Raw genomic sequence first — 11,492 nt, forward strand, 5'->3', positions numbered from 1 at the left:
CCCTTTCTGTTTGGATACATAGATATGGAAAATTCATTACTTATTGGATTTGAATACCGTGATTGGTTTCAAATAACTTTGATTTTGAATCCAAACGCAATGTTAGAGTTTTGTGGCAACTAGGAATTATAAATTATTCAAGACTATGCACAAAGACGCACGTGTGTGTGCTATAAAAAAAAATAACTAAAGGAAGAAGACAATAGTAAACTTCGCTGTGCCTAAAATGGTACGCAGTTGAAAATATTGCCACCAAAATCCTGATAAGATTCTACATGTTCTTTGACATGATAATGATTTGCAAATTGCAGTTAAATATATTTAACAAGTCTGGATTAAGTTTGACTCCTGATGAATTTGTTTGATGCCGGACAAAGATGTCTCAGTATGTCCCTGTCAATAGAGCCGTCAATGCTGAACGAAATGGTAACAGAAAATGTGTATGCTAATCTTACAATACTATAATAAATAGATAAATAAAAAGATCTAAGTTCTTGACAACATCTAAGTTTTTGGAGATAACAGATTAGTTACAATTCTACTACTAGACAACATCTAGGTTCTTCCCAGCTTTTTTTATCTATACGGGAAACAGATACTTACCTGTAGCTGCAATTGGCATAAAGAAGTTCTTACTCATGTATGAGCTCCCTCACAGTCAGGAACCTCTTCATTGACATTGTTTATTTCAGTCTTGGACTTATGATCATCAAGATAGTGCTGATAGACATATGAAACAAAGCCCCATATAGCCAAAACCATGGCAATCACTTTCAGACCATCCATTTTGTCATGGAAAATGAAGACGGCGAGCATTGGGACAACAGGCAGACCAAAAGTACTAATGACATTAGAGAAGAGTGAAGACACTTCAAAGATCAATCCTGTACACCCAATATTGAAAACCTGACAACTTATAGCTGTCCAAATCAAAGTCATTAGGTAGGACACATTTCCCAGCTCAAACTCCTCCATATCTCTCCTTAATCCCTTCCATTCTCCGCTAGCGAAAAGTCCCACCAGGATAGCTAGAGTGGCGACGAGTGACGGGTAGACTATCATATCCAAAACCACCTTGAAGTTTTCCTGTTTTAACACTTTACTGAAACAGAATTGTATTAAAGAAAGCATCAATCCAGACCCAGCAGAAGCACCAAGAGTGCATATAAATCCAATCACAAACTTCCCTTTGGAGACTGGCTTTGATTCTGTAGAGTCACTTTGGAATACAAGGAGGATAGAGGAGATGGTGAGAAGAACTACAGAATTGACAATGAAAGGAGTAAACTTTTGTGAATTGATGAAGAAGGAAAATAAAGCGTTGAAGCCTAATTGTGATGCGCATATTAGAGTGTAAGTGGACACTGGCAGGTATAGAAGTCCAACTGAATAAAGCATACTGTTTGCTGCTAGAAATATTCCAAACAAGGTATAAATAGGTACAAGCACCAACTTCGAGGGTGAATTTGCATTAATATCGTTTGTGGTGGGATTTTTGAGCGGTGATAGGAAGTAAAGGAGAAAGATTAAAGGGGAGGCAGCAGTTTGCACAAATGTTTCCATCCACTTGCTGTTTCCACCTTTGTCAAAATATAGTCTTCCCAAGATTGTAGCCACTGTCTGGCCAGCAAGAAGGAAGAATGTGAAGATGCCTATTCGGAGCCGGCCAATAATGTTCTTTTGTTGAAGGAGTATTGACTGGTTGGCCACATTGGTGTGCTCGGTTGGGGTTGCCTCTTCAGCTTCCTGCCCTGGCAAGGGAACATATAGACTGACTGGTACAAGATCAATAACTCATGCTAAATGCTCCACAAACACTTTTCATCCAAGCTAAGCTAGCTCATAGTTGCATTTCTTTGGTATACTAAATGAAGAAATAGAATATCACCTTCGCAAAGAGCTATTGAATTTTCACCTTTTCTCATTAAATTAAGATTGACAAATTACTTGGAAAATATTTCAATTCATATGATAATCTATTTCAACACAAAAATATGATTGGTGCTATAAGTTTATGTTGTGACCGGGTCACAACTAAGTGCAAGAATAGAGGAAAGGGGAGAGAAATAGAAAAAAGGAAGGAGGAGAGGAAGAAGAAAGAGCAAGATGGAAATTGTATCGAGTAATCTTAAATGAATAGAAAATACAGGCCCTATCTCCTATTTATCTCCTGTTTCAACTATTCATTAGACTAACAGTAATTTGTACGATTGACATCTCAGGGAATTACCTATGTTAATGCACATAGCTATTGACAATTTTAACATATAAATAATTTTAGTTTCTATATTTTTTTACTTTTAGTATATGAAAATAAAATAATGTCTTAAATTTTTTACTATTTATTTTATATTTTATTTTTATTATTTTTTATATTGACTAAATTTTTTTAATAAATATAGTGATAAAGATTTTAAATCATCTGAAATTGGTTCGATCATATGATTATTTTCACTATTTTAAATATCAAAATTTTATTGTATCCTCTTAATATGTTAAAGAAATATAATATATTTAAATATTATCTTTATTTACTAATATTAATATTATTCTTAAAAGTATTATTAATTATCTAAAAATGTATAAATATAGTTCAATATATATATATATATATATATATATATATATATATATATATATATATATATATATATATATATAATAAATATATGTTAATATATTATAACTTATATTATGACAATGGTTGTTTACTATAATATTAAGAGAGTAACTATTAAATAATGTCTCACTTACATATGCATATTGGAGAATTAATTATACATGCATTTTACATAGTCATTTAGGTTTAATTTTATGGCTATTTTATTTAATTATTAGTCACTTTTAGCCAATTTTATTAGTTATTTAGATAGTTTTTTATGATTGTCAATTCTTGGATTAATTTATAATTTTACTTTATTTTGTAGGAAAAAATAGTATTTTTAAGGGACAGAAAAAGAAATTTTTGCCAATGAGGAGTGATTTCTACAGCCAAAGATGTCAAAAACAAGTTTCAAAGTTAAAGTATGCATTGGCCAAATTGCGCATAACTTGCCGCATAGGTTGTACAGTTCTGCACAGGGAGAAGAAGCAATTTTCCAAACCTGCCGAAATCTGCATGAGTTACCGCACAACTTATGCAGATTCATGCCCTGCTTATGCAACTTCACGGAAAACTGCATAACTTATGCAGTCTGGCATCCTGCTTATGCAGCTTTACGGAAAGAGCACCCAAACTTGCCGAAATCTGCACAACCAACTGCATAACTTATGCAATCTCACGCCTCACTTATGAACATAACGGGAAGCACCTGGAATTACCAAATTTGCTCAGAATCTGCATAGGAAGCTTGCATAACTTGTGCAAGTCTTCATAATGAGCTGGCAGAAGAATTTTTACACATAAATCCCTTCCTCAAATACACCATTTTTAGAGTTATTTGTCAAAAAAGTATAAATAGTACCCTTACCTCATTTTTTGCTATAAGAAGAAAGAGAGGAAGACAGAAAAAGGGGCAAAAAAACAGAGGAGCAGTCGACTTTCATTCTTGGGGAGCAGAATCCAGCTTCTTCTCCTCTTCTTCACCATTTTCTCCATTTCTCTTATTGGGTTTCTTTAGTTTTAGTTTATTTTCATGATTTATTTCCTCTTTTACTTAGAATTTCTTGTGTTAAAAATGGATTATGGGTAGTTTTCTTTGATTCTAGAGTAAGGGATGTAATATTTTAGTTATTTTTGTGGATTTGAACTGGATTAGTCCCAATTTAATAAAATTTATGAACTTTAATCCATTTCTTGTCACATGCTTAATAAAGGGCCCCATTAAGTTATGTTCTTAATCCTTGGTTGAAGCACCGAAAGGAGAAAACTAAGTAATAGTTAATCAAGAAATTGGACTTAATTAACTTAGATCAAGAAATAGACTAAGGGTTAAGAGAGTTTTAATAGATTGATTAAAGAACCTAATGGATCTTGGTTAATTTTAACTCCACGAAAGTAGGATTAAGTTAATTAAGACACTCTTTGTCTCACTCGAAAGAGTTTTCAAATGATTTTAGAATTAATCTCCTTTAAATCCATAAATTTCATGGATTGAGCTAGCTAGGAAAAATCCTAAAATGACTTAAATATGAACACTTAACTCCAGAATCGTCTTTTAACAATTATTGCTTGGAATTTTACTTTTGAGTGTTTAGTTTAATCTCATTTTATTAATTTTCATTATTAATATTATCAATTTCTTTATTTTGCGAATTACTAAATTAGTCATTATTTGAATTTAGTTTTGTATTTTCATACCTTATACTTCAAATTCCTAAATTTCTTTTATTAATTTGATTAAAATACAATTTTAACATATTTTATTTTACATCAAAAATTCAATCATTAACACAACTCTCCTTGGGAACGATATCTTTTTCTATACTTCTTGAACGACCCGTGCACTTGCGGTTGGAACACATCAATTAATAACTTAATTATAGTTTGAAGAAATCTAATAACTAATTAATAAAAAAATTAATAAAATTAAACCCATAAAAAAATTTAGCCTACGTTAATATATATATATATATATAACTAATCCTAATATTACCCTCCCATAAAGATCATCCTTGTTCCCAAGGATGAAAAAATAATCCATCGTACACTGCTCATTCCTTCCCTCTTTTCTTGTTCTCATAATTGCTGAATCTTTGCATGGTAATTTCAAGAAAGGCAACTCAGTCATTTTCACAAATGACCTTAATGGCAGAGGTCCTCTAGGGATAAAGATTCATCTTCTTCCTTCCCCTTCTCTGCATTTCAAACTTTCCTTCTTTAAGGATCACAATCACAAGATTATTCAATTGCAATTCTAAATCACAACAAACACAAGATTAATACCATTTTCACAAGATATTGCTTCAATTGTTTCATTTTTTCCCTTGTCAAGAGCTCCAACAACAAGAAAAAATTCTGATGTAAAGCTTCTTGGAGTATAATCAAATTTATCCAGCAACACTCCATGATCATCTTCAACAATTTTAGTAGATTAAAGGGTAACAAATGTATTATTGCCATCTTGATTGAAGATTCCATATCTGTTGTATAGATTTCATCTTTATTAAATTTCTCCATATCGAAGTGCTTGAGAGGTATTGAAATTTGCTTTTCAAACTTACACATCTCCAGCAAATCCTTGAAATGGAAGAATTTAATTTAAGAGCTGGAACTTATCATTATTGTCATCACAATCTTGATCTTCTTGTCCAAGATTGGAACAACTAAAGTTGGTGGAACCTTTTTTATGGACAACAAGACCATCATTGCCACGGGAATTGTGATCTTGTTTTTCAAGACTGGAACAATTTAAATTTCTGCCAACTTTTTTTGTCAATGGCAATACCCATTACTTGAGCTAGTAATTCAAAGAATTAATACATTGTCTGTACTAATCTCTGTTGAGTTTATTCCATTTTCCATTGAATCTTTTCTATTCCTATTGAATCTACTCCATTCTAATCAGAAATTTCTGTTGTGCTTCTTGATTCTGGAATGTTTCTTAGCTTTATTAGAATTAACCTTAAAGGTTTGATTGCCTTAAAGCTTCTTACCCCTGTTTGGATTGAGTGCTTATTAATGTATAGTATTATATTGTATGGTATGATTTTTATTATTAATATGTTTGGAAAGATTGTATGATACATTATTATGATATGGTAAAATAAAGTAAGTATAAAAATTACTGAAAAAGATTACTAAAAATACCTTTTATTACGATTTTAAATATATAAATGGTTTAAAGATATTTATTTAAATAAAATATTATTACAAATAATGTTATAGACATTTTATTTTTTTTAATTAATCACTAAATATACCTAACAAATATATAATATTTTCATGAGAGAATGAATTGTGTAAGGGTAAAATGGGAATGCAAAAATTCTAAACTATCCCAAACCACCAATTTGATGACTTGAAAAACTATGGTAAAATAATGGTTAGTAAATCACCATTTTACAACCCAAAATCATCAATTTTTTAAGAATAATCTTTCCAAAATATAGAGTAACCATATTATACAATATGAAACAATTGCAAACCATGATCCAAACACGGTGTTATTCTCAGCCATGACTATCGAAGCAAATAGAGAGGAGAAAGAGCAAGAATATAGAAGAAAAAGAATGATAAAAGAAGAAAGAGAGAGATTGAAAGAAAGAATTTAGAAAGAGATTGAAATTATATAGATTAATCTTGAATGAATAGAAAACACAGCTCCTACATCCTGTTTCGGTTATCCAATACAAGAACTAATAAATCCCACCTAACTAATCCTAACAGTTTAAAAGTAGATAATTTTATATCAATTATGCATCTCTCTTATACGACATGAATCACTCAAAGAAAAGGAACTGAAGGGTAATTTTGGTGAAGTAAAAGCTTGCTTACCCGAGATGTCTAGTTGCTCTTCTTGAGCCTCTCCCATGTCTAAGTTGGAGAAGTCAAAAAAATCAATCCTGGAGAGAGAGAGAGACCTAGAATTCTTAGTTTATTTCAATCAATGGCAACTTTCATACATAATGCGGAAATTATTCTAAAATGTACAATTTTAGGTTTTGGGCACTTGTCAGTCAAAGGATTCCATTTGGCATTGATAGTCCCTGCATGCCTTCTAGCAAGGACCATGACTTAATTCATGAAGCCCCACAAGGCGTTTCAATTGGATTTTGTTTGAACTTGAATAGTAATACCATTTATCATAATGACGTATTAGGCGATGTGAGAAAACAGGGAGAAGCCGTGGATTTGTGAGACTTGAATTGGCTTGGCTTGCATGCTTATTTCTTTGTCATTAACGGCTTCAAATCTCGATCACAATTTGTAGGTTTGTGCAAAATTGTGTACTCTTTTTAAGTCTTTTTATTGTGTACCCACCCACGATAAAATGACCAACTGCACACTTCTAAAATGCGTTATTAGGACAAAGCATTTCTGATAGCTACTCAACAAAAGGCCCTGGGACTGAAGCTCATAGACCCAAACAGAATATATGTCAAGAAGGCTAAAGAGGAGTTATCAGCAAATGTGGAAGGTTCTGAAAATGAACGGCTGGAATTGAGTATTCTAGAAGTTGTTGGAAAGAATCACGGGTTAGGGAGAGCGCAAGGAAGGGTAACCAAATGACAACTAAGGGAGCATGTGCTTAGTAGTCTATTTAAAGCAGCTAGAATAATGAGTTTGGCATGTTGAGTAGTTTCTTTTATTTTCGGCATTATTGCTAGGCCAGAGATTCTTCTCTGGAAATTCTGAAATTTGCATTACAGCATTGTGCTAGGCCAAGTTCCTTTTCTCTGGTTCTTAATGCAATTTCATATTTTCTTCTTTTTCCCATCGGTTTACACTCCTAACTCTATCGATTTCCCTTTGTAATCATGTTCGCATCTTTTGCTTCAAACTATTTGTTACTTTGTTTCATTCTTCTCGTTACTATTTTTTGTTGCCTTCACTATTATTATATTTATGTTTCTGTTGCTTATTAAATGATGGTGAAATTAAAGAACAGCAATGGGCCAGCCACTTGAGCTTTGAAAATTTGAAAAAAGTCAGTAAAATGTAATGCATAGATTTCTGCGTGAATAGACGTGCAAAAATACAGAATTACAATAAAATTGCATTAGTATTGAATCTTGAATTCGTTTGTGACAAACAACAAATCGATGTCACAGAAAATGTGTATGCTAATCTTGCAGTACTATAATAATCAATAGATAAATAAAAAGATCTAAGTTCTTGACAACATCTAAGTTTTCGGAGATAACAGATTAGTTACAATTCTATTACTTGACAACATCTAAGTTCTTCCCTGCTTTGTTTATCTATACGGGAAACAGATACTTAGCTGTAGCTGCAATTGGCATAAAGAAGTTCTTACTCATGTATTAGCTCTCCTTCACAGTCAGGAGCCTCTTCATTGACATTGTTTATTTCAGTCTTGGACTTATGATCATCAAGATAGTGCTGATAGACATATGAAACAAAGCCCCATATAGCCAAAACCATGGCAATCACCTTCAGACCATCCATTTTGTCATGGAAAATGAAGACGGCGAGCACAGGGACAATAGGCAGACCAAAAGTACTAATGACATTAGAGAAGAGTGAAGACACTTCAAAGATCAATCCTGTACACCCAATATTAAAAACCTGCCAACTTATAGCTGTCCAAATCAAAGTCATTAGGTAGGACACATTTCCCAGCTCATACTCCTCCATATCTCTCCTTAATCCCTTCCATTCTCCGCTCGCAAAAAGTCCCACCAGGATAGCTAGAGTGGCGACGAGTGATGGGTAGACAATCATATCCAAAACCACCTTGAAATTTTCCTGTTTTAACACCTTATTGAAACAGAATTGTATTAAAGAAAGCATCAATCCATACCCAGCAGAAGCACCAAGAGTGCATATAAATCCAATCACAAACTTCCCTTTGGAGACTGGTTTTGATTCTGTAGAGTCACTTTGGAATACAAGGAGGATAGAGGAGATGGTTAGAAGAACTACAGAATTGACAATGAAAGGAGTAAACTTTTGTGAATTGATGAAGAAGGAAAATAAAGCGTTGAAGCCTAATTGTGATGCACATATTAGAGTGTAAGTGGACACTGGCAGGTATAGGAGTCCAACTGAATAAAGCATACTGTTTGCTGCTAGAAATATTCCAAGCATGGTATAAATAGATACAAGCACCAACTTCGAGGGTGAATTTGCATTAATATCGTTTGTGGTGGGATTTTTGAGTGGTGATATGAAGTAAAGGAGAAAGATTAAAGGGAAGGCAGCAGTTTGCACAAATGTTTCCATCCACTTGTTGTTTCCACCTTTGTCAAAATATAGTCTTCCCAAGAATGTAGCCACTGTCTGGCCAGCAAGAAGGAAGAATGTGAAGGTGGCTATTCGGAGCCACTCAATAATGTTCTTTTGTTGGAGTATCTGCTGGTTGGCCACATTGGTGTGCTCAGTTGCGGTTGCCTCTTCAGCTTCCTGCCCTGGCAAGGGAACATATAGAATGACTGGTACAACATCAATAACTCATGCAAAATGCTCCTCAACACTTTTAATCGAAGCTAAGCTAGCTCATAGTTGCATTTCTCGGGTTTACTAAATGAAGAAGTAGAATATCACCTTAGCAAAGAGCTCTTGAATTTTCACCTTTTCTCATTAAATTAAGATTGACAAATTGCTTGGAAAATATTTCAATTCATATGATAATTCTATTTCAACGCAAAATTATGATTGGTGCTATAAGTTTATGTTGTGACCTGGTCACAAGTAAGCAGAAGAATGGAGGAAAGGGGAGAGAAACAGAAGAAAGAGAAGGAGGAGAGAAAGAAAGAGAGATATAGAAATTGTATCCATTCATCTTGAATAGAAAATACAGGCCCTATCTCCTATTTATCTCCTGTTTCAGTTATCCATTACAGTAATTAATAAACCTCATATACTATTCTCTAACTAATCCTAATATTACCCTCCCATGATAATTGTTGAATCTTTGCATAGTAATTTCAAGAAAGGCAACTCAGTCATTTTCACAAATGACCTTCATGGCAGAGGTCCGTTAGGGATAAAGATTCATCTTCTTCCTTCCGTTCTCCACATTTCAAACTTTCCTTTTTAAGGATCACAATCACAAGATTATTCAGTTGCAATTCCAAATCACAACTACCACAAGATTGATGCCATTTTTCACAACATACTGTTTCTATTGTTTCATTTTTTTCCCTTATCAAGAACAGCCCCGCAACAAGAAAAAATTCTGATGTAAAGCTTCTTAAGAGTATAATCAAATTTATCCAACAACACTCCATGATCATTTTCAAGAATTTCAGTAGATTGAAGGGCAACAAATGTATAATTATTACCATCTTTAATTGAAGATTCCATATATGTTGTATAGATTTCATCTTTATTAAATTTCTTCGTACCAAAATACTTGAGAGGCATTAAAATTTGCTTTCAAACTTGTACATATTACCTCCAGCAAATCCTGGAAATGGAAGAATTTAATTTGAGAGCAGGAACTTATCATCATTGCCATCACAATCTTGATCTTCTTCTCGAAGATTGGAACAACCAAAGTTGGTGGAATTTTTTTCGCGGAAACCATGATTGCCGCAAGAATCGTGATCTTCTTTTCAAGATTGGGCCAATTATTTTCAAGGAAAATATTTTTCATTGTTCGGTTTCAATGTCAAACTAATAATCCACTTTTTTGTTCTATTTCCTGTTGAATCTGCTCCACTCTGATAAGAAATTTCTATTGTGCTTCTTGATTATGGTAAAATGCTTCATTAGCTTTACTAGAATTGATTGCCTTAAGCTTCTTATTCTCAACCATGGTTATTGAAGCAAATAGAGAAAAGAAAGAGCAAGAATATAAAAGGAAAAGAATGATAAAAGAGAGAGATTGAGAGAGAAAATTTAGGGGGAGAGAGAAATTATATTGATTAATCTTGAATGAATAGAAAACAAGCCCCTATCTCCCATTTCAATTACCCAATACAGTAACTAATAAATCCCACCTAACTAATCCTAACAGTTTATAAGTAGATTATTCTATATCAAGTATGCATCTCTCTTATATGACTTGAATCACTCAAAGAAAAGGAACTGAAGGGTAATTTTGGTCAAGTAAAAGCTTGCTTACCCGAGATGTCTAGTTGCTCTTCTCGAGCCTCTCCCATATCTAAGTTGGAGAAGTCAAAATAATCAACCCTGAAGAGAGAGAGAGAGAGAGAGAGAGACCTAGAATTCTTAGTTTATTTCAAACAATGGCGACTTTCATAAATTTCAGAAATTATTCTAAAATGTATAATTTTAGGTTTTGGGCAGTCGTCAGCCAAAGGATTCCATTTGGCATTGGTGGCCCCTCCATGTCCTCTAGCAGGGACCATGACTTAATTCATGAACCCCAACAAGGCGTTTCAAATTGGATTTTGTTTGAACTTGAATAGTAATATCATTTATCATAAGGCCGTATTAGGCGATGCGAGAAATCAGGGAGAAGCCGTGGATTTGTGAGACTTGAATTGGCTTGGCTTGGCTTGCATGCTTATTTCTTTGTCATTAACGGCTTCAAATCTTGATTACAATTTGTAGGTTTGTGCAAAATTGAGTACTCTTTTCAAGTCCTTAACATCTAATCTCTGTACCCACCCACGATAAAATGACCAATTGCACTTTCTAATATGCGTTATTAGGACAAAGCAATTCTGATAGCTACTCAACTAAAGGCCCAGCCTCATTACCCAAACAGAATATATGTCAAGGCGGCTAAAGAGGAGTTATCAGCAAATGAGGAAGGTTCTGAAATTGAACTGCTGTAATTGAGTATTCTAGAAGAAGTTGTTGGAGAGAATTACGGGTGAGGTAGCACGCAAGGAAGGGTAATCAAATGACAGCCAAGGAGCATGTGCTGAGTAGTCTATCAAAGCATCTAGAATAA

General features: G+C 33.6%; 2 protein-coding genes across 4 annotated transcripts; both read right to left on the reverse strand.

Moving 5' to 3' along the window:
* Nucleotides 1–441: 441 nt before the first annotated feature.
* Nucleotides 442–6,583, reverse strand: LOC110661869 (probable purine permease 10). Of its 2 annotated transcripts, none has more exons than XM_021820667.2 (2): nucleotides 6,437–6,583; nucleotides 442–1,775 (listed from the first exon to the last, which is right to left on the reverse strand). In XM_021820667.2, the coding sequence occupies exons 1-2, from the start codon at nucleotides 6,471–6,473 to the stop codon at nucleotides 637–639; spliced, it is 1,176 nt and encodes a 391-aa protein (XP_021676359.2). In that variant the 5' UTR covers nucleotides 6,474–6,583; the 3' UTR covers nucleotides 442–636. The 2 variants fall into 2 exon arrangements, with proteins under 2 accessions (XP_021676359.2, XP_057992963.1); XM_058136980.1 differs by having other exon boundaries at nucleotides 442–1,751; nucleotides 6,437–6,570.
* A 1,055-nt stretch (nucleotides 6,584–7,638) lies between these two features.
* On the reverse strand, nucleotides 7,639–10,963 carry LOC110661842 (probable purine permease 10). 2 transcript variants are annotated; one of them, XM_021820623.2, is made up of 2 exons: nucleotides 10,695–10,963; nucleotides 7,639–9,033 (listed from the first exon to the last, which is right to left on the reverse strand). In XM_021820623.2, exons 1-2 carry the CDS (start codon nucleotides 10,729–10,731, stop codon nucleotides 7,916–7,918), a joined length of 1,155 nt encoding a protein of 384 aa, XP_021676315.2. In that variant the 5' UTR covers nucleotides 10,732–10,963; the 3' UTR covers nucleotides 7,639–7,915. The 2 variants fall into 2 exon arrangements, with proteins under 2 accessions (XP_021676315.2, XP_021676314.2); XM_021820622.2 differs by having other exon boundaries at nucleotides 7,639–9,057; nucleotides 10,695–10,950.
* Nucleotides 10,964–11,492: the final 529 nt, after the last annotated feature.

This window comes from Hevea brasiliensis, chromosome 15 (assembly GCF_030052815.1).
Source record: "Hevea brasiliensis isolate MT/VB/25A 57/8 chromosome 15, ASM3005281v1, whole genome shotgun sequence".
Taxonomy (NCBI): Eukaryota; Viridiplantae; Streptophyta; class Magnoliopsida; order Malpighiales; family Euphorbiaceae; genus Hevea; species Hevea brasiliensis.

Bases quoted from the DNA above. Each gene is read 5' to 3' on its own strand.
- LOC110661869 (XM_021820667.2), bottom strand. From the start codon at position 6,473: ATGGGAGAGGCTCAAGAAGAGCAACTAGACATCTCGG. The intron at 1,776-6,436 runs GTAAGCAAGCTT...ATCTTGTACCAG, and splicing joins AGAGCAACTAGACATCTCGG to TCAGTCTATATGTTCCCTTG.
- LOC110661842 (XM_021820622.2), bottom strand. From the start codon at position 10,731: ATGGGAGAGGCTCGAGAAGAGCAACTAGACATCTCGG. The intron at 9,058-10,694 runs GTAAGCAAGCTT...ATGTTGTACCAG, and splicing joins AGAGCAACTAGACATCTCGG to TCATTCTATATGTTCCCTTG.